This window comes from Oncorhynchus mykiss, chromosome 16 (assembly GCF_057628025.1).
Source record: "Oncorhynchus mykiss isolate SJ-2025 chromosome 16, ASM5762802v1, whole genome shotgun sequence".
Classification (NCBI taxonomy): Eukaryota; Metazoa; Chordata; class Actinopteri; order Salmoniformes; family Salmonidae; genus Oncorhynchus; species Oncorhynchus mykiss.
Window position 1 is genome coordinate 46,669,565 of NC_143037.1, and position 21,477 is coordinate 46,691,041.

General features: G+C 43.2%; 2 protein-coding genes across 4 annotated transcripts; both read left to right on the forward strand.

Moving 5' to 3' along the window:
• Positions 1-1,995: 1,995 nt before the first annotated feature.
• Positions 1,996-6,803, forward strand: LOC149976905 (cytidine deaminase-like). 3 transcript variants are annotated; one of them, XM_090202919.1, is made up of 5 exons: positions 2,047-2,371; positions 3,904-4,015; positions 4,335-4,393; positions 4,528-4,529; positions 5,119-5,623. In XM_090202919.1, the coding sequence occupies exons 1-5, from the start codon at positions 2,170-2,172 to the stop codon at positions 5,257-5,259; spliced, it is 516 nt and encodes a 171-aa protein (XP_090059045.1). In that variant the 5' UTR covers positions 2,047-2,169; the 3' UTR covers positions 5,260-5,623. The 3 variants fall into 3 exon arrangements, with proteins under 3 accessions (XP_090059044.1, XP_090059045.1, XP_090059043.1); XM_090202918.1 differs by lacking the exon at positions 4,528-4,529 and having other exon boundaries at positions 1,996-2,371; positions 5,119-6,803; XM_090202917.1 differs by lacking the exon at positions 4,528-4,529 and having other exon boundaries at positions 5,183-6,803.
• On the forward strand, positions 6,067-13,947 carry LOC110492080 (uncharacterized). Its single transcript, XM_090202920.1, has 5 exons — positions 6,067-6,182; positions 9,010-9,124; positions 10,390-10,496; positions 10,669-10,825; positions 11,069-13,947. The coding sequence occupies exons 2-5, from the start codon at positions 9,058-9,060 to the stop codon at positions 11,101-11,103; spliced, it is 366 nt and encodes a 121-aa protein (XP_090059046.1). The 5' UTR covers positions 6,067-6,182; positions 9,010-9,057; the 3' UTR covers positions 11,104-13,947.
• Positions 13,948-21,477: the final 7,530 nt, after the last annotated feature.

Sequence of the window (21,477 nt, forward strand, 5' to 3'; positions counted from 1 at the left end):
GTACATATCCCAACCAGAAGCCATGGATTACAGGCAACATCCGCATCGAGCTAAAGGCTAGAGCTGCCGCTTTCAAGGAGCGGGAGACTAATCCGGACGCTTATAATAAATCTTGCTATGCCCTCAGACAAACCATCAAACAAGCAAAGCGTCAATACAGGATTAAGATTGAATCCTACAACACCGGCTCTGACGCTCGTCGGATGTCGCAGGGCTTGAAAACTATTACGGACTACAAAGGGAAACCCAGACGCCAGCTGCCCAGTGACGCGAGCCTACCAGACGAGCTAAATGCCTTTTTTATGCTCGCTTCGAGGCAAGCAACACTGAAGCATGCACGAGAGCACCAGCTGTTCTGGATGACTCTGTGATAACGCTCTCGGTAGCTGTTGTGAACAAAACCTTTAAACAGGTCAACATTCACAAAGCCGCTGGGCCAGACGGATTACCAAGACGTGTCCTCAAAGCATGCAAGGACCAACTGTCAAGTGTCTTCACTGACATTTTCAACCTCTGAGTCTGTAATACCTACATGTTTCAAGCAGACCACCACAGTCCCTTTGCCCAAAGAAGCAAAGGTAACCTGCCTAAATGATTACCGCCCGTGGCACTCACGTCGGTAGCCATGAAGTGCTTTGAAAGGCTGGTCATGGCTCACATCAACAGCATCCTCCCGGACACCCTAGGCCCACTCCAATTCGCATAACGCCCCAATAGATCCACAAATGATGCAATCTCAATCACACTCCACACCGCCCTTTCTCACCTGGACAAAAGGAACACCTACTGTATGTGAGAATTCCGTTCATCGACTACAGCTCAGCGTTCAACACCATAGTGCCCACGAAGCTCATCACTAAGCTAAGGACTCTGGGACTAAACACCTCTCTCTGCAACTGGATCCTGGACTTCCTGATGGGCCTCCCCCAGGTGGTAAGAGTAGGCAACACTACGTCTGCCACGCTGATCCTTAACACTGGGGCCCCTCAGGGGTGTGTACTTAGTCCCCTCCTGTATTCCCTGTTCACCCACGACTGCGTGGCCAAACACGACTCCAACACCATCATTAAGTTCGCTGACTACACAACAGTGGTAGGCCTGATCACCGACAACGATGAGACGGCCTATAGGGAGAAGGTCAGAGAACTGGCAGTGTGGTGCCAGGACAACAACCTCCCCCTCAATGTGAGCAAGACAAAGGAGGACTACAGGAACTACAGGAAAAGTGGACTACAGGAAAAGGTGGGCCGAACAGGCTCCCGTTAACATCGACAGGGCTTTAGTGGAGCAGGTCGAGAGTTTCAAGTTCCTTGGTGTCCACATAACCAACGAACTAACATGGTCCAAACATACCAAGACAGTCGTGAAGAGGGCACGGGGAAAAAAATCCCCCTCAGGAGACTGAAAAGATTTTACATGGGCCCCCAGATCCTCAAAAGGTCCTACAACTGCACCATAGAGAGCATCCTGACCAGTTGCATCACTAGTATGGCAACTGCTCAGTATGGCAACTGCTCAGCATCTGACCGTAAGGCACTACAGAGGGTAGTGCGAACGACCCAATATATCACTGGGGCCATTCTTCCTGCCATCTAGGACCTATATAATAGGCGTGTCAGAGGAAAGCCCATAAAATTGTCAGACCCCAGTCACCCAAGTTATAGACTGTTTTCTCTGCTACCGCATGGCAAGCGGTACCCGAGCGTCAAGTCTAGGACCAAAAGGCTCCTCAACAGCTTCTACTCCCAAGCCATTAGACTCTACCCCTGCACACTGACTTGGTACCGGTGCCCCCTGTATATAGCCTCATTATTGTTATTCTTATTGTGTTACTTTTTATTATTACTTTTTATTTTTGCCTACTTGGTAAATATTTTCTTCTTGAACTGCACTGTTGGTTAAGGGCTTGTAAGTAAGCACTACACTTGTTGTACAAAGTCTACACTTGTTGTATTCGGCGCATGTGGCAAATAAGGTTTGATTTGATTTGACTTTACAGATATCGTAGGCACCGAACACACAGCACCACTTCATGTGGCTCTTAAAAACCTGCTTTTTTATCTACAGCTGTCTATCAATCCACTCTCTATTTCTACCTCTTAACTCTCTCTCAACACACTCTCACACGGACACAGATACAACACAGACACTGACAAAGAAAGTGTTGTTATGACAGACCTCAGGATCAATGAGCTCAGGGTCGACGAAGCAGACACAGAAGCCAGCAATCACTCGAGTGAAGAAGAGAATGAGGATTGGATTAAACCTCTTATTTACCAGTCCCAGGGGGCCAAAGAGTTTGCCTACTGTCCCTACAGCAAGTTCCGGGTGGGGGCAGCCCTGTTGGCACATGACGGAACCGTTTTTACAGGTGAGGGGCTTACAAATAATATAATAATAATAATACATGGGTTGGGGGCTGATAAAATGGTTCCATTGATTTATTTGGTACAGTATGTTGCGTATTTAACTCTTCAGATTGCTTGAATAAAGCCCTACAGCGCAGTCATGACTGCTTATATCATTGTTATGAACAATGAATTAGAAGATGTGCCTTCTGTATAGGAATGGAATTACGAAAAGGAGAATAATAAGTTATAAAGTTTCTTGTTATCAGAGTGGCTGGTCTGGCCACCATCAGTGGATACAAACAGCATTTTCCTGATTCAATATTGGTAAAACACGTTTGCGATCAAAAACTCCTGTGCCTGTTGAACTACTGCACAGACAGAATATTTTTCTTTTTAATGTTTGGCCTGGTCGAGACTAACTTGTTGTATAGTTTTCTGTTTCATTTAAAAAAATATTTTTTGACACATTAGCGTTTAGATTATTTAGACATTCCTACTTTTTGACCCCAAAAAAAGTATTTAGGTGTTTCATTAGATTCATTTCATTATTGTGCAGGTTGGTCAGTGGTGCCAATGTTTTGATTTCACTGTGCACTTAGTAATTATTAGTATTGATACTATGACATTGGTTGTTAAGACCAAGGCAATGTTACATTTGTTGCATTCATTGGCACTGCAATGTTAAGTAATTGCAATGCAAGTCCTCAGTAGAGTAAAGGCTTGGTAAGTCAAACATCTTGTCCACTGTGGACACAGACTTTATTCTCTTTACTTAAATGTAAGAATCCCTCCTCGTGTATATTTTGCACTGAAGGCTTTCTACAGAACTAATTATTCTAATCTATTCCAAAAAAATGTTTTAAGTAGGTCTAAACCTTGTTTTAATACTGTTTTTTTTTATCCTGTTTTGCTTCTGAATGATATAACAATGGCCTGGTCGAGACTAACTTGTCGTATAGTTTTCTGTTTCATTTAAAATCTATATTTTTGACACATTAGCATTTAGATTGTTTAGGGTTAATCCTGTCAGAGAGGGGTGGGTCAGGTGAGGCAGGTAGCCTAGCGGTTAACAGCAACGGGCCAGTAACCGAAAGGTCGAAAGGTGAAAATCTGTCTATGTGCCCTTGAGCAAAGCACTTAACCCTAACTGCTCCTGTAAGTCGCTTATTGCTGGACAAGAGCGTCTGCTAAATGACTCAAATGTCAACGTAAAAAATATATATATATATGCCTGTACGACTAGTCCAGAGATGTACAAATATACAGAATATCTACATTCCTGATTATTTACATTCCTGTTTAGTGCAGGTCATACAATATGGAAAAGTCAATAACAATATATGACAGTCAGACTGCCCTCAGCAGCATCACATCTAACCCTCTAAGTGTTATCTGAATCAAGAATGATCATTGAGATTCATTAAAGTACTTTTATAGTGTTGTTAAGGATGAAGACGTGTTCTGTATTTGATTTGATACCATTCCAGAGATTCCGGGAGCTCTTACGAACACAGAAAACATTAACTAAAGCATCCTCCTTATTTCTTAACAGGATGCAATGTAGAAAATGCAAGCTACAATCTTGGTCTCTGTGCAGAGAGAACAACTATTGCAAAAGCTGTTTCCGAGGGATACCGACGTTTCAAGACCATTGCCATTGCCAGGTGCAGTATTCCTGAACTTTGCCTTGTTTCCGAGTAAACAACAGTTGATCCAAAATAATTATTGATTCAGTTATATTTCGTCCTGTTGAGTTCATCAGACAACATAACACTATACATGAAATTGTTTGAGTTCACTGGGTTCTGCTGCCCGTCAGACAGTGTAGATGGTTAAAACCTTCTACTCCTATGAGGTGATCTCCCTGAAGTGTTTAAATACTACTACACTGTATTATTGTCAACATAAAATATTGGTTAACAACACAGTACTGAAAATCACCACTGCGGGTAAATGTTGCTAATGATATGACTGATTTTGTAGTGACCTGGAAGACCAGTTCGTCTCACCCTGTGGAGGTTGCAGACAGTTCATGCCGAGAGGTAAGTCAATTATTTATACAACTTGGATTTGTCAATGATCTGTGAATGGTAAAAACCAATTTTATGCAATCACTTTTTGACAGCACCCCCTTTTGATTTGAACAAAACATTCCATAGATATTTGCTCATTGTAGAAGTGCTCAGAAAGTGACTTTCTGGAGCTGAATGTCGAAACATTCAAGAGATGAAGGTACTAGAAGTTCACCTATTTTGCATACCCACCATACCATGAGTCATCCATGTCTTCATCACCACTGGAAAAGATCAACGTTTGAGATTGATCTCATTTAAAAGCTTACAAACAGAGTTGTACAACTATTTTATCATTTTGATTTTTTTTTAAATGATAAAATAGTTTGACAACGCTGTTTGTAAACTTTTAAATGATTTCAAACTCAACCATTTATCTTTTCCAGTGATGAAGACATGGATGTCTCGTGGTATGGTGGGGTATGCAAATTGGGTCAACTTTGAACCCATTTATTTTCTGAATGTTTTGGCATTCAGGACCAAAACGTCACTTTCTGACCACTTCTTCCATGAGGAAACATGTATGAAAAGTTTTGTTAAAATCCAAAGGGGTGCTGTCAAAAAGTTACTGAATTCAAACGGAAAGGGAATGGGAAAGACTACATTGAGAATGGATCCAAGGTCTAATCCAGGAAACCTACATCTACTGTGGATTTAAAATTAATGGAACAGCACAACTAACTTTTCCCTTGTAGTTTGGTGATCAGTGGTCCGTGTACCTATCCAAGCCTGATGGGTCTTATGTGGAAATTACTGTAGGAGAGCTGCTTCCTGTGTCATTTGGACCTGAAGACCTGAAGAAAAAGACCATGTTCACTACACAGAATGGGTCATAATAGTATTCACAAGACAAGAGGAAAATCAGGAATCATTCATAACAGCATTACAAGTCCATGAAATGTCAATAACCCCTAGCCACATACATGAAGAATGTTAGACTTCCAATAAGACTACTAGGCAATGTATTAGTATTAGATAATGCCAGTGGATATTGACTTGTGTCTCAGAAATTAAGAAAATGCCTCAATGTGTTTTCTAACAAGTGTTGGAAATACAGTATATTACATCAAATTATATTTGGCTACACAGCTCACATTCACATTACTATTTGTATGTGTATGATTGGAAGTGATTGAAGTATCAATGTTAAAAATACTTGATGTATTACTCAAAAATATTAAAGTGCTTTAGGACAATTGAGTAAAGTTTAAATCGTTTTTAGGCCTATTTGCATAATTTGCTGACGCCGGTAAAATTGTAATTGTCGCACTTTTAAGTGGCTCTTTAATTCTAAAACAGGTCAAGTAACAAAATAACGTCCGGTGACTGTAACAAGGATGCCTCTGTATGTTCTAGTTTGTTTACATAACGATTCGTCCTTGTGGATCTTATGAACGACGAGGACTGATGGAGAAAGTATAAACTTGCTTTATTGTTAAAGCATGTCTGTAAAACATGGCATCAGCAGTGGGGTGGAGTTGGAACGGACAGTTTTCCAGTTAGGTTACTAACAGCAAAGTTCCAAGGTGAGTGTCTTTGTGTAGGACAACCAGTCCACACCGTTCAGCCTCAAACTTTCCTACCAGTTCGGTACCGATATTACCACACGTTGTTGAGTGATATTGCTACACAGCTGCAGACCGGTGGATTCAGGAGGTTTGGGGAGCAACGGTTTGCCAAGAAATAAAGTGGTGCTTTTGGTCTGGGGCGGGTTTGATTCAACGACAAAAGTAGTGATGTGACATGCCAGGAAATCCAGGTAAATAACAACATGGCTTTAGGCAGCAAATATATACAATAAAAATAGCTATAGTTAGTTATAGCCTAGCTCCGTAGTAAGATCACTGCAATGGATCGAACACTGGAGTTAAGTCTTAGCTAGGCAGCAAGTTGATTAACTAGCAGATTTGAGGTCATACTAAATGTCATACTTCCTTTTGATAGTTCAGAAATTGTAGATAGAACTTGTAGATCAACTTGTAGCTATAAAAAAAGATTGCCTAGTCATAACATATCTGTTCCAGCTGTCTGAAAGGCGTTATTAGATACTGTTTGGCGTAGAAGATAATTTTCGGCCAACATTATTAACTTGTCGATATTTCCTCAATTCCTCAAAATTCTCTTCTACGCCAAACAGTATCTAATAACGCCTATCAGATAGCTGGACAGAGTAATGGTCTGGCAATATTGTTAATAGCTACAAGTTGATCTATAAGCAGTGGAGACCCATCATTTTGTCTGCACCACCTGTTATGAAACCCACATTTACTTGGGCTTTCCTGTTTTGCATGTTATTTTGGCATTAATATGTGTCACATATCCGTTTGCAAACAATGTAAAATATATATATAACATTGAGTTAATAAAGCCACATACAAAACAGAACAGTGCTATCTGTGGTGGTGGGGAAAGCCAGCAGAAAATACGGAGTGTTGCGCCGTGATTGGCTCAGTGTTCTGTCACTCATGGGGATTACGTCACCTCCAAGTCTAAGGGTAGTGCTCTAAAATTCTAGCCCCTTTGGGTGCTGCCATAGAGTTACATTAGAAATGCCCATCCAAGAAGGTTCAAGATCATTGGCGACAGAAAAAATGATGTCCCCTATGTTGAACATAATAAACGGCTCTCTATCCACCAGATGTGTATCAAACTCACTAAAAGTGTCAGTAATAAAGCCTCTCTTGAAAAGCCAAACCTTGACCCAGAAAATATGAAAAACTATCGGGCTATATCGAATCTCCCATTTCTGTTTGGCGTAGAAGATAATTTTCGGCCAACATTATTAACTTGTCGATATTTCCTCAATTCCTCAAAATTCTCTTCTACGCCAAACAGTATCTAATAACGCCTATCAGATAGCTGGACAGAGTAATGGTCTGGCAATATTGTTAATAGCTACAAGTTGATCTATAAGCAGTGGAGACCCATCATTTTGTCTGCACCACCTGTTATGAAACCCACATTTACTTGGGCTTTCCTGTTTTGCATGTTATTTTGGCATTAATATGTGTCACATATCCGTTTGCAAACAATGTAAAATATATATATAACATTGAGTTAATAAAGCCACATACAAAACAGAACAGTGCTATCTGTGGTGGTGGGGAAAGCCAGCAGAAAATACGGAGTGTTGCGCCGTGATTGGCTCAGTGTTCTGTCACTCATGGGGATTACGTCACCTCCAAGTCTAAGGGTAGTGCTCTAAAATTCTAGCCCCTTTGGGTGCTGCCATAGAGTTACATTAGAAATGCCCATCCAAGAAGGTTCAAGATCATTGGCGACAGAAAAAATGATGTCCCCTATGTTGAACATAATAAACGGCTCTCTATCCACCAGATGTGTATCAAACTCACTAAAAGTGGCAGTAATAAAGCCTCTCTTGAAAAGCCAAACCTTGACCCAGAAAATATGAAAAACTATCGGCCTATATCGAATCTCCCATTTCTTAAAAAAAAAAAAAAAAGCTGTTGCGTAGCAACTCACTGCTTTCCTGAAGAGAAACAATGTATATGAAAGGCTCCAGTCTGGTTTTAGACCTCATCATAGCACTGAGACTGCACTTGTGAAGGTGGTAAATGACCTTTTAATGGTGTCAGACCGAGGCTCTGCATCTGTCATCGTGCTCCTAGACAGGGCTGCTTTTGATACCATCGATCACCACATTCTTTTGGAGAGATTGGAAACCCAAATTGGTTATTATTTGACCATGCTGGTCATCTATGAACATTTGAACATCTTGGCCATGTTCTGTTATAATCTCCACCCGGCACAGCAAGAAGAGGACTGGCCACCCCTCATATCCTGGTTCCTGGTTTCTTCCTAGGTTCTGGCCTTTCTAGGGAGTTTTTCCTAGCCACTGTGCTTCTACACCTGCATTGCTTGCTGTTTAGGGATTTAGGCTGGGTTTCTGTACAGCACTTTGTGACATCAGCGGATGTAAGAAGGGCTTTAGAAATAAATTTGATTGATTGATTGATGTCAAATCACGTTATATCTATAGTAGCTTTGATTGGACTGTCAACATCATACCTTCAAAATCTTAGCTAGTAGTCATCATCATGAATCAAGTCGACAATCTACTGGCAAATCCTTTTTAATCCTTGTCATATGAAGAGAAATAATGCGGAGAAATCATAGGTAAAATGTTTCGGTGCTCATCGGCCATTGGACATAAACATTACAAAACAAGTTGGAAATCGCAAGTTCAGCAATGAGTGATTTGGAAGGAATCAGTGGCTAACTGCAAGCATTTCAAAGTCATCATTAGCCTGCTATTCAGTGGAGTGGCTGTGGCTATTGTCCTAAGTCTAAGATTAAGGGTATTTTTTCCTAGTTTAAAATGATAAACATTCAACGTTGGATATGTTGTCAATGAAGCACGATTTGTGCAGCTCTCAAAACAACTGCTAACTCGGAACTGCAAAATCTGACTAGTGAGTTCAAGACAACTGGGCTACGACTGGGAAAAAACATTTTGAACTTTCATCCAACTCGGAATTGTAAGTTGTGAACTCGGGCCTCTTTCTAGAGCTACGACCTGAACATCACTGAAATCATCATGATTCAACCTTTTTTTCCCCCCCGAGTTCCCAGTTGTCTTGAAGCACCATAAATCCAGAAAATGCCAGACTTTGATGACAGAAGTTGCCCACGAAGGACCACCGCGCCACCCTCCTGTTCAAGTGAGCACAGCACAACAAGGTGAGTCCAAAAATGTATTGTATGCTGCTGCATAAATTATGTAATATGCCAGGGAGATATGTATACTGTAGCTGAGAAAGTAATACTAAGTGTATGTAAGCTGTTAGTAGACCATGTGCCTCACCCTAATAATTTGGTCTATTTTCACCTACTGATCTGACTTGGTGGTGCACATGTAGCCTATAGCCTGTTTTTGAGAAATGTATCCTATGGTTCTGACTTGGTGTACAAGGAGAATAATGTAAGAACCGCCCATGTTCTGAATTCTGTCGCCGTACATTTCAAAAGTGCTGAACAAATAGTTTTTTTTTTTTCACCTTTATTTAACCAGGTAGGCTAGTTGAGAACAAGTTCTCATTACAACTGCGATCTGGCCAAAATAAAGCATAGCAGTGTGAACAGACAGCAACACAGAGTTACACATGGAGTAAATAATAAACAAGTCAATAACACAGTAGGAAAAAAAAGAAAGAAAAAAAAAGTCTATATACATTGTGTGCAAAAGGCATGAGGAGTTAGGCGAATAATTACAATTTAGCAGATTAACACTGGAGTGATAAATGATCAGATGGTCAACAAATAGTTGCATTGACTACGTGCGTCCTAGTTCGCTCATTAATGTCTTAATCAAAATTGCGGATTGCCTCTTATCCGCTTGTTGTCTCCTTATGCCATAGTTTGTACATCTCAATTGTCAGTAGAAACCACATTTCTTTAAGCAAGTCAGCCATATCAGCTATGTTTTTTTCAAAGGCAGTAAATGAGGCTGAATGAACTGTTTCGCTGTCAGACAAGGCTCTGCTGAAAGCAAGGTGTGCAGTGGTATAGTGCTATTAATGTATTGTTCAGTGTTGTGTTGTGTAGTGGCTTTGATGGCATGCATCCCACTTTTTTTTTTGCCCCACCAAGATTTCCCTGCTAAAATTTTCACTGTCTACAAGTTCTATCTACAATTTCCAAACTACCAAAAGGAAGTACGACATGTAGTACAATAAAATAATAATACAATTGTCAAAATATATATAGATTTTTTAATTGCACGGCCATATTCAGATATCATGAACTTCATGGATAAAAAAAAAGGAGTGGTAGAAGAAATATGGGGGAAACTCTGTATAGCCTGTTCTTACAACAAGTAAGGACAGATTATTGGGGCACATGGAGTGTGTGTTACTTTTTGGTTTTCAAATATTACTGTAGAATACTGGCTATATTCAGCATGCAATTGGCATAGTAATACGATTGTATTCCCTGTTCCCCTGCAGGCTGGTTCATCAAGCAAGGCTATTCTGAGACCCATGTCCCAGGAGCTGATCCCTGCAGGCCCTCTCACCATGCAACAGGAAAAAGAGGAACAGATTGCATTAAACGGGTTAGTAACCGCAATCAGTCACAGCATCAACTTACTTTCAATAGTCACAGAATAGCCCAACATATTTTGAGATTGTCTCTCGAAAGATTGACCGAACATAAAACTGAGTTTTGGCACGCGATCAAGAGTGCCTTTCAAGTTGATTTCTATTGACTGAACAGCTGTTGGTTAGTTTTGCAGGTATTTCGGGGACGTGTCTGCCCAACCCAATGTGATCAGGGTGTACCGGCCGTTCACAGCGGACATACCCCTTCTACCCGGTGCACAGGAGGAGTACCCTGATGTCCTGCCAGACTCAACCCTGAGAGCCTGGGCAACAACCGTACTCTGTAAGTAAGGATCATTCTCCTCCATCCATCCTCCAGCTTTATCTCAATGTCTTGGGGTCTGTTTCCCAGCCCCAGATGAAGCCAACTTTTGGACTAAAAAGCATTTTTTTTTTTAGTCCAGGATTAGGCTTAATCTGTGTCCGGGAAACTGGCCCATTATGTATTATGTCCAGATTCGTCCAACTCTATATTCACCCACCCCAGAGTATACTGATCTAACCTCTCCTCCCCCTGTTTCCATAGTTACCCGTACACACTGCGTCAGTGCCTGGAGGTGAACGTGCCCAGCAGGAGAGAGGGCTCTCTAATGGTGCTGCAGCTGCTGGACCTCTTCCTCATTTCAACCAACATTGAGTAATCGTATTGTTATTTAATATCTTTATTGTGCAGATGGTTGCCCCCAGCTGGTTATCACTGACTGTGGCTGCTGCTTGGCTCAGAAAGACTCTAGTCTACAGCTGCCCTTCAACTCTATATGGGTGAACAAATATGGCACCTAAGGTAATCATCCTCAGAGAAATACAATAACACCACCTGAACATTCAAAACAACAAGCCCTTCTATTAGGGCTGTCCCTGACTAAATAAAATCTTGGTCGACCGAGATACATCTGTTCTTTTGACCAATCGATTGGTTGAAATTTTAAAAGGTGCATTTTTCCTCATACAGACACACCCTATGTGTTTTATTAAAATCAACTATATGTAGGCTATTGAGCTTGTCTTATGCTTTAAGAACACTGTGATCAAATAATTAAGACAAACAAATTACTCAAAAGGGAGCCAGGAGGACCTCCCTAGTGGTGCAGCGGTCTAAGGCACTACATCGTAGTGCTTAAGGCGTCACTACAGAACTGGGTTCGATCCCAGGCTGTGTTACAGACGGCCGTGACCGAGAGACAGGTTTGGCGGCGCACAATTGTCCCAGCGTCGTCCGGCGTTAGAGAAGGGTTTGGCTGGCCGGGATGTCCTTGTTCCATCGCGTTCTAGCGACTCCTTGTGGCAGGCTGGGCGCCTAAAAGCTGACTTCGGTTCCCCGTTGTACAGTTTTCCTTTGACACATTGGTCCAGGTGGCTTCCGTGTTAAGAGGACAGGTGTTAAGAGGCGTGGTTTGGCAGGTCATGTTTCGGAGGACGCATGACTCGACCTTTGCCTCCTGAGCGCGTTGAGGAGTTGCACCGATGAGACAAGATCGAAATTGTGGGGTAAAATACAAAAATTATACAATATTAATACCGTATAAATCACAATGGCTACGCATGGCATGTCTGCAAGGAACGTGAAACATTGTATCAACTAACAACTTGGTCCGGCCTGAAGCTGGCACTAGCAAACTTGCAACATTGTATAAAATATTCTTAGCCCCCCGAGTTTCCTGTGCCAGTGAGCTCCAGGCAGACACAGCTGTAAACTATTTGTGCAAATGATAAGAAGTAATCAGGTAGGCCTACTTTATTACGTTTCCACCGGATCAGAGCATGATATCCCCCCCTTCACGCGAGGAGTTATCGAAAGAGAAACGTTGAGGAACTGTTGTCATTCTCAATATATGTAAAACCAGACTTTGTTTACCTGCTGTTTGAGTTGAAGACAAAAATGACTTGATATTCCTCAATCAGATCCCCAAATGGGTACATTTATAGGCCTACATTTGCGTGCAGGCCAGTTAGCCTAGGCCTAATTCTATGCACAATCAGGTGTACTTCCTTACTCAACATTGACAGGAGCGCTACAAACAAAACTCCTAAATGGAATTAAATAAACCAAAACGCATTCCTCACAAGCGTAGCCTAGGTTGTACGGTCCGCAAACACCGTGTCCACTCTGACAATGAGAATGGTAAAATACTGTAATAATAATATATTGAATCCATTAACAGAAACTCTAGTACCCAAACAGACATTGTAGATTAGAACTGTAAACGTACTACTGGTGATACTGGTGTGCCATCCCTGCGACCTTCGCAATGGATTAGTCCACTGAGACAGGCGTGAATCAGACAGGTGTCCGTGTGCCATAAAAATAAAATAAAAACATACTGTATTTTTGCGACTGCTCGACTAAAAACATATCAGTCGACCAACAGCCTATCGACCAGTCGACTAAAGGGGTTCAGCCAACCCTTTCTATCTATCAATTTTTGAAGCAAACTTCGATTGTTCTACCAGGAGTTGCTGAACATCTTTTCATCTTTGCTCTCTCCAAAGGTGGCCACTGCAGTTCCAAGCCAGGGAGTGGTAATCAATTACAGCAAGGCAGATGCCAGGGCTGTCAGTGCCATTTCCTATGAGATATTTGGCCAGGCCAACCTGTTCTATGGAACAGGGGGCCTGGCTAGCAGGTGTTTCCAGGAGAAGCAGCTCCCTGCCCTACCTGCCAGTGTGCTGACATGCAGCTTGGGGCGGCAGGTAGCCTAGTGGTTAGAGCATTGGGTCAGTAACTGAAAGGTTGCTAGATCAAATCCCCAAGCTGACAAGATAACAATCTGTCTTTCTGCCTCTAGTCAGTTCCCCAGTAGGCTGTCATTGTAAATAAGAATTAGTTCTTAACTGACTTGCCTAGATAAATAAATAACATTTAAAAAAAAATAGTGGTCAGGCTGCTCATGCGAAGGAACCCCAATAAGGTAGGAGTCTAATTAGGATTTTCAAACCTTTACTTCATTGAAGGGTATGCAAGGTATTAAAGATGAATTCAGTATTCCGTTCAGTAAATAAGGGTTTGGTGCTTAGTATGCAAATCCATTACATTATCAGAGGTATCAGAGATATGCCCTGAATCCAAGACTCATATTATGCTCATATCGTTGTTTCTCTGCAGTGCCCCAGTGCCAGAATGGCTGCCAACATGCTGCATCTCAGCCTCTGGGGAAGGCGGGCCCTGGCCAATCAGGACAGCGCTGGTATGAAGACGTTAGCTGATTGGCTGCTGTGCCAGTCTGCCATGGTGCTCCTGAGAGGCTGCAGGCCCAGTGGGAGCTTGGAAGAGGCAGAGCTACAGTACAGAGGTGCTTCATGTCCAACGTGGACCTGGAAGACCTCAGATTGTGGTGGAAATAGAAAAGTCACTCTGTGAAGTTGTGGGAACCCACCAATATAAAATCATTGAATTTACCTGAAAAAGGAATATAATAATAATGTCAAAATAGTTTCTCTCCCCATTTCCACCCATGTGTGTAGAGCTTTCAGGAAACAAATACAGTGCGCTCCAAAAGTATTGGGACAGTGACACATTTTTTGTTGTTTTAGCTCTGTACTCCAGCACTTTGGTTTTGAAATGATACAATGACTGTAAGGTTAAAGACTGTCAGCTTTAATTTGAGGGTATTTTCATGCATATCGGGTAAACTGTTTCGAAATTACAGCACTTTTTGCACATAGAACCCCCATTTTCAGGGAGCAAAAGTAACGAGACAAATTCACTTTTGTATTAAAGTAGTAAAAAGTTTAGTATTTGATCCCATATTCATAGCGCGCAATGACTACATCAAGCTTGTGACTCTACAACTTGTTGGATACATTTGCTGTTTGTTTTGGTGGTTTCAGATTATTTTGTACCCAATAGAAATGAATGGTAAATAACATATTGTGCCATTTTGGAGTCACTTTTATTGTAAATAAGAATAGAATATGTTTCTAAACACTTTCACTTTAAATGTGGATGCTACCATGGTTACTGATAATTCTGAATGAATCGTGAATAATGATGAGTGAGAGTTAGACACATACAGTGCCTTGCGAAAGTATTCGGCCCCCTTGAACTTTGCGACCTTTTGCCACATTTCAGGCTTCAAACATAAAGATATAAAACTGTATTTTTTTGTGAAGAATCAACAACAAGTGGGACACAATCATGAAGTGGAACGACATTTATTGGATATTTCAAACTTTTTTAACAAATCAAAAACTGAAAAATTGGGCGTGCAAAATTATTCAGCCCTTTACTTTCAGTGCAGCTAACTCTCTCCAGAAGTTCAGTGAGGAACTCTGAATGATCCAATGTTGACCTAAATGACTAATGATGATAAATACAATCCACCTGTGTGTAATCAAGTCTCCGTATAAATGCACCTGCACTGTGATAGTCTCAGAGGTCCGTTAAAAGCGCAAAGAGCATCATGAAGAACAAGGAACACACCAGGCAGGTCCGAGATACTGTTGTGAAGAAGTTTAAAGCCGGATTTGGATACAAAAAGATTTCCCAAGCTTTAAACATCCCAAGGAGCACTGTGCAAGCGATAATATTGAAATGGAAGGAGTATCAGACCACTGCAAATCTACCAAGACCTGGCCGTCCCTCTAAACTTTCAGCTCATACAAGGAGAAGACTGATCAGAGATGCAGCCAAGAGGCCCATGATCACTCTGGATGAACTGCAGAGATCTACAGCTGAGGTGGGAGACTCTGTCCATAGGACAACAATCAGTTGTATATTGCACATATCTGGCCTTTATGGAAGAGTGGCAAGAAGAAAGCCATTTCTTAAAGATATCCATAAAAAGTGTTGTTTAAAGTTTGCCACAAGCCACCTGGGAGACACACCAAACATGTGGAAGAAGGTGCTCTGGTCAGATGAAACCAAAATTGAACTTTTTGGCAACAATGCAAAACGTTATGTTTGGCGTAAAAGCAACACAGCTGAACACACCATCCCCACTGTCAAACATGGTGGTGGCAGCATCATGGTTTGGGCCTGCTTTTCTTCAGCAGGGACAGGGAAGATGGTTAAAATGGATGGGAAGATGGATGGAGCCAAATACAGGACCATTCTGGATGAAAACCTGATGGAGTCTGCAAAAGACCTGAGACTGGAGACTGAGATTTGTCTTCCAACAAGACAATGATCCAAAACATAAAGCAAAATCTACAATGGAATGGTTCAAAAATAAACATATCCAGGTGTTAGAATGGCCAAGTCAAAGTCCAGACCTGAATCCAACCGAGAATCTGTGGAAAGAACTGAAAACTGCTGTTCACAAATGCTCTCCATCCAACCTCACTGAGCTCGAGCTGTTTTGCAAGGAGGAATGGGAAAAAATGTCAGTCTCTCGATGTGCAAAACTGATAGAGACATACCCCAAACGACTTACAGCTGTAATCGCAGCAAAAGGTGGCGCTACAAAGTATTAACTTAAGGGGGCTGAATAATTTTGCACGCCCAATTTTTCAGTTTTTGATTTGTTAAAAAAGTTTGAAATATCCAATAAATGTCGTTCCACTTCATGATTGTGTCCCACTTGTTGTTGATTCTTCACAAAAAAATACAGTTTTATATCTTTATGTTTGAGGCCTGAAATGTGGCAAAAGGTCGCAAAGTTCAAGGGGGCCGAATACTTTCGCAAGGCACTGTATATCATACCCCCAAGACATGCTAACCTCTCACAATTGCAATAACAGGGGATGTTAGCATTTTTTTGTGGGGGGGGTATGATATTTGTGCATCTGTAACTTTCTCACTTGTGTCTAACAAATTGTGCTTGTTACACAAAGGTAAGACAATGCATGGTCCTTTACAGATTTAGCCATCGTCAGAGCAGGGTCTGCCATGTTGAGGGCCTACAAAAGTGACACCCGGGCAGTGCCCTATGAGTCTCTGATGGTGGCTGATGTTGGGGACGTCAACGTGTATGAGGCCTACCGTACAATCCTGGCCACGGGCTTTATCCACCTTACTATTGGTGATGAGGAGCCCCCTTTTCTACACTATGCAATCTGAGATGTGAGGAAAGTGATTTTGGACATTAATAGCAAAGGCCTACTAACTGCAGTTCGGCAGTGTTCAGTTTACCTTTCAGATGTGCCTCAAGACAACACCTGCTTCGTCTTTCTCCTCGTCACACATTTAGGCTAATGTCGAATGAACCTTCCTGACAGATGCAGGACAAAGGTTACTGTTATAATGTTTTGACACGAAGCACTCAAGATACATTTGTTGTAATGTTTAACTGTATAGGCCACCTTTTTTTTTAAACAGGTGGTGATCACACCGTAGCATACCGTATTCTCCAAGCATTTGCTGAGAAATAAGTATTGTACTCGTAAGCTTCATTTTTCATATGCCAGAACAACTAGAATACTTTCAGGGCCGGTTTCCCGGACAAAGATTAAGCCTAGTCCTGGAATAAAAAGCACTTTCAATGGAGAATCTCTGATGAGCACATTTTTTTTCTTATGCAGGACTAGGCTGAATCTATTTCTGTGAAACAGTACATTTGTGTCCTGTGTTTGTCAGACACGGCCCTGTGGGTCTCATCCATGTGGGTGACAAAGATTGGCCCGGGGCCCCCTTCAGACGTTGTGAGTAGAAGGGCCTGCTGGACTTCAAGAGGGTTGTCCAGATAGAGCTGTGTGGAACACGCTACTCACCTGAAGCCTACGAGTGGAGCCGAGGACAGGTACACACTTCATTGTGTGTAGTGGTCTTCCTCACCTAGGGCGACACAAACATTAACAATAGTTAAAAATACAGGTCCTTCAGAAAGTATTCACCCCTTGACCTCTTCCACATTTTCCTGTGTTACAGCCTGACTTTAAAATGGATTACATTTAGATTTAAAAAAAATAATCATTGCCCTCCACACAATGCCCCATAATGTCATAGTGGAATTCTGTTTTTACAAATTCATAAAAAATTCATAGCTGAGATGTCTTGAGTCAATAAGTATTCAACCCCTTTGTTATGGGAAGCCTAAACAAGTTCAGGAGTAAAAATGTACTGAACAAGTCACATAAAAGGTTGCATGGACTCACTCTGTGTGCAATAATAGTGTTTAAAATGATTTTTGAATAACTACCTCATACCACACACATACAATTATCTGTATGGTCCCTCAGTCGAGCAGTGAATTTCAAACAGATTCAACCACAAAGAAAAGTGAGGTTTTCCAACGCCTCGCAAAGAGGTCACGGATTCCCCCGGTACTGCTGCTCATTCCGTGCACCAGCACTGTTTCATTATGCACACCTGGTTCCCATTCCCCCTGATTAGTAATTGTATATATGTGCCCTCTGTTCACCATTGTTTTGTCGGTTATTGTTCCCATGTCTGTTGGTGTGCTTTGTGGATTTGGTTTTCGTGCTGAGTGTATTGTTGTGCAGTTACTGTTATGGGTCTCATCCCATGTATTTGAGGTTTAAGCTCACTCTTTTGTTTGGGTTACAACCCTGTGTTTTTGTATACGTGTTTGTTTTGGGCTTCGTCCCCGTGTCTTTCATGGCATGTTGTATTTTTGGGTGGAGTATTAAAACCCCCTATTACATATCCCTGCACCTGTCTCCAATCATTTATATGTGATGCAGCCAGCAGCATACCACCCTGCATACCATTGCTGGCTTGCTTCTGAAGATAAGCAGGGTTGGTCCTGGTCAGTCCCTGGATGGGAGACCAGATGCTGCTGGAAGTGGTGTTGGAGGGCCAGTAGGAGGCACTCTTTCCTCTGGTCTAAAAAACATCCCATTGCCCCAGGCTGTCTTTCAGATGGGACATTAAACGGGTGTCCTGACTCTGAGGTCATTAAAGATCCCATGGCACTTATTGTAAGAGTAGGGGTGTTAACCCTGGTGTCCTGGCTAAATTCCCAATCTGGTTCTCAAACCATCATGGTCACCTAATAAACCCCAGTTTACAATTGGCTCATTCATCCCCTTCTCTCCCCTGTAAGTTTTCCCTAGGTTGTTGCTGTAAATGAGAATGTGTTCTCAGTCAACTTACCTGGTAAAATAACAGATAAATAGATGGGTAAACATAAAATAAAAAGCAGACATTGAATATTGCTTTGAGCATGAAGTTATTAATTCAAAACTTTGGATGGTAAAATCAATACACCCAGTCACTACAAAGATAGTCGTCCTTCCTAACTCAGTAGCCGGAGTGGAAGGAACCAGCTCAGGGATTTCACATTGAGGCAAATAGTGACCTTAAAACATATACAGTTTAATGGCTGTGATAGGAGAAAACAGCATTGAAAAATAGAATTGTAGTTACACTACCAACCTAATTGACAGAGTGAAAAGAAAGAAGCCTGTGCAGAACAAAAACATTCCAAAACATAAATCATTTTGGCAACACTCACAGTGTAATTAAAAAGCAATGTATATCAGGTTTCAAGTATGACCCAGATGCAGATAGTGTCGAAGAAACAAAAGTTTATTTTTAGTACAGGGGCAGGCAGTCTCAGGGTCAGGGCAGGCAGGGGTCAGTAATCCAGTGAGGTGGGGAAAGGTATAGAAAAGTAGGCAGGCTCAGGGTCAGGGCAGGCAGAATGGTCAAAACCGAGAAGGACTAGAAAACAGGGGCAAGAACAGACTGGAGCAGGGGAACAAACACTGGTAGGTTTCATGAAACAAAACGAACTGGTAACAGACAAATAGAGAAGACAGGTATAAATATACTGGGGATAATGGGGAAGATTGAAACAGGAGACAACGGGCTGTGAGACATGGATTTCCCTCTTGACACATGGAAGGTGGGATGTATACAGAGGGTACGGGGCAACAGAAGACAAACAGTAAAGGGGCTAATGACCTTGGAGATGGGAAAAGGACCGATAAACCAGGGGGAGAGTTTGCGGGATTCCATCCGGACAGACAGATCCCGGATGGACAATCATACCTTCTGCCCGAAACGATACAGGGGAGCCGGGGTCCGGTGACGATCCGCTTGTCGTCGATACCTGGAGGTGGTCTTGAGGAGGGCCGACCGGGCTCTCCTCCAGGTACGACGACAGCGGCGGACAAACATCTGGGCCGAAGGTATGCCAGGAAGAGCGGGTCTGTTCAGGGAAGAGCGGGTCTGATACCCCAGGGAACACTCAAAGGGTGATAGGCCCGTGGAAGAACAGGGAAGGGTGTTGCTGGCGTATTTGACCCACACAAGCTGCTGACTCCAGGTGGCGGGGTTTGCGGAGACCAGGCAGCGCAGAGTAGTTTCTAGGTCCTGGTTGGCTCACTCCAACTGGCCGTTGGACTGGGGATGGAACCCGGAGGAGAGGCTGGCCGATGACCCAATGAGGGTACAGAACACCTTCCAGAACCGGGACGAGAACTGAGGACCCCACTCGGAGACCATGTCTACTGGCAGTCCATGGATCCGGAAGTGCTCCACCATGAGCTAGGCCGTCTCTTTGGCAGAGGGTAGCTTGGGGAGAGGAATGAAGTGGGCGGCTATGGAAAACTGATCCACTACAGTCAGGATAGCGATGTTGCCATCAGACGGGGGGAGACCCATGACAAAGTCCAGGGAGATGTGAGACCAGGGATGGTGAGGGACAGGCAGAGGTTGGAAGAGACCAGCCGGAGCTTGACGAGGAGTCTTGCTCTGTGCACAGACCTTGCAAGCGGCGACGAATGCGGAGATGTCAGGAACCATGGTAGGCCACCAAAAGCATTGTCGCACAAAAGCCAGTGTCCGATGAGAGCCCGTGTGGCAGGCAAGCTTGGCGGAGCAGACCAGGACCAAGGAGCGGACCGCGTCAGGAACAAACATCCGGGGTTCAGCTGGGAACGGTGCGCCTCACGAACCTGCTTCCCTATCCCCCCGCTGTGTGCCATCGCTAGGCACGAGGTGGGAAGGATGGTCTCAGGTTCCAGGGTAGTAGCCGTGGGACTATAGCGACGTGAAAGTGCATCCGGCTTGACATTCTTGTAATTGGGCAGTATGGAAGGGAGAAGTAGAACCGGGTGAACAGTAGGGCTGACCTAGCTTGCCTGGAATTGAGGTGCTTGGCGTTGCAGAGATGTTCCAGGTTCTTGTGGCCGGTAAACACAATGAAAGGATGTTCCACCCCCTCCAGCCAGTGCCTTCACTCCTCCAATGCCATCTTCACCTCGAGAACTGACGATTCCCCACATTGTAGTTCCTCTCCATGGCATTGAGGCGGTGGGAGAAGAAGGCACAGGGATGTAACTTGAGGTCCAGGGCAGACCGCTTGGAGAGAGCAGCCCCCACTTCAGCATCCGAAGCATCGGCCTCTACCACAAACTGGGTCAGGATGAACCAAGATGGGAGCTATGGTGAAGCGGTGTTTGAGATCCCGAAACGCCCGGTCAGCAGCTGGGAAGCACGTGAACGGAACCTTGGGAGAGGTGAGTGCAGACAGGGGGGAAGTCAGGGTGCTGTAGCCCTGGATAAAGCATCAATAAACGTTGGCGAATCCCAGGAAATGTTGCAGCTGTACTCTGGACGTAGGGATAATCCACCACGCTCTCACTTTCCCAAGATCCATCTGTCCACTCCCTGCAGCGATGATGTAACCCAGAAAGGGGATGGTGGAGTGATGGAATTCACACTTCTCTGCTTTTACAAAAAGCTGGTTCTCCAGGAGGTGTTGGAGAACCTGTCGGACGTGGAACACGTGTTCTTAGGTGGAGCGGGAGAAGACGAGGATGTCATCGAGGTAGACGAAGACGAGCCGGTTCAACATGTCGAGGGGAACATCATTAACCAGAGCCTGGAACACGGCATTGGTAAAGCCAAATGGCACAACCAGATACTCGTAGTGAACACTGGCTGTGTTGAAGGCAGTTTTCCACTCGTCCCCTTCCCATATCCGCATCAGGTGGTAGGTGTTCCGTAGGTCCGGCTTGGAGAACACGGTGGCCCCGTGGAGCGGCTCGAAGGCCGAGGAGTTGAGGTAGAGGATAGCGGTTCTTCAC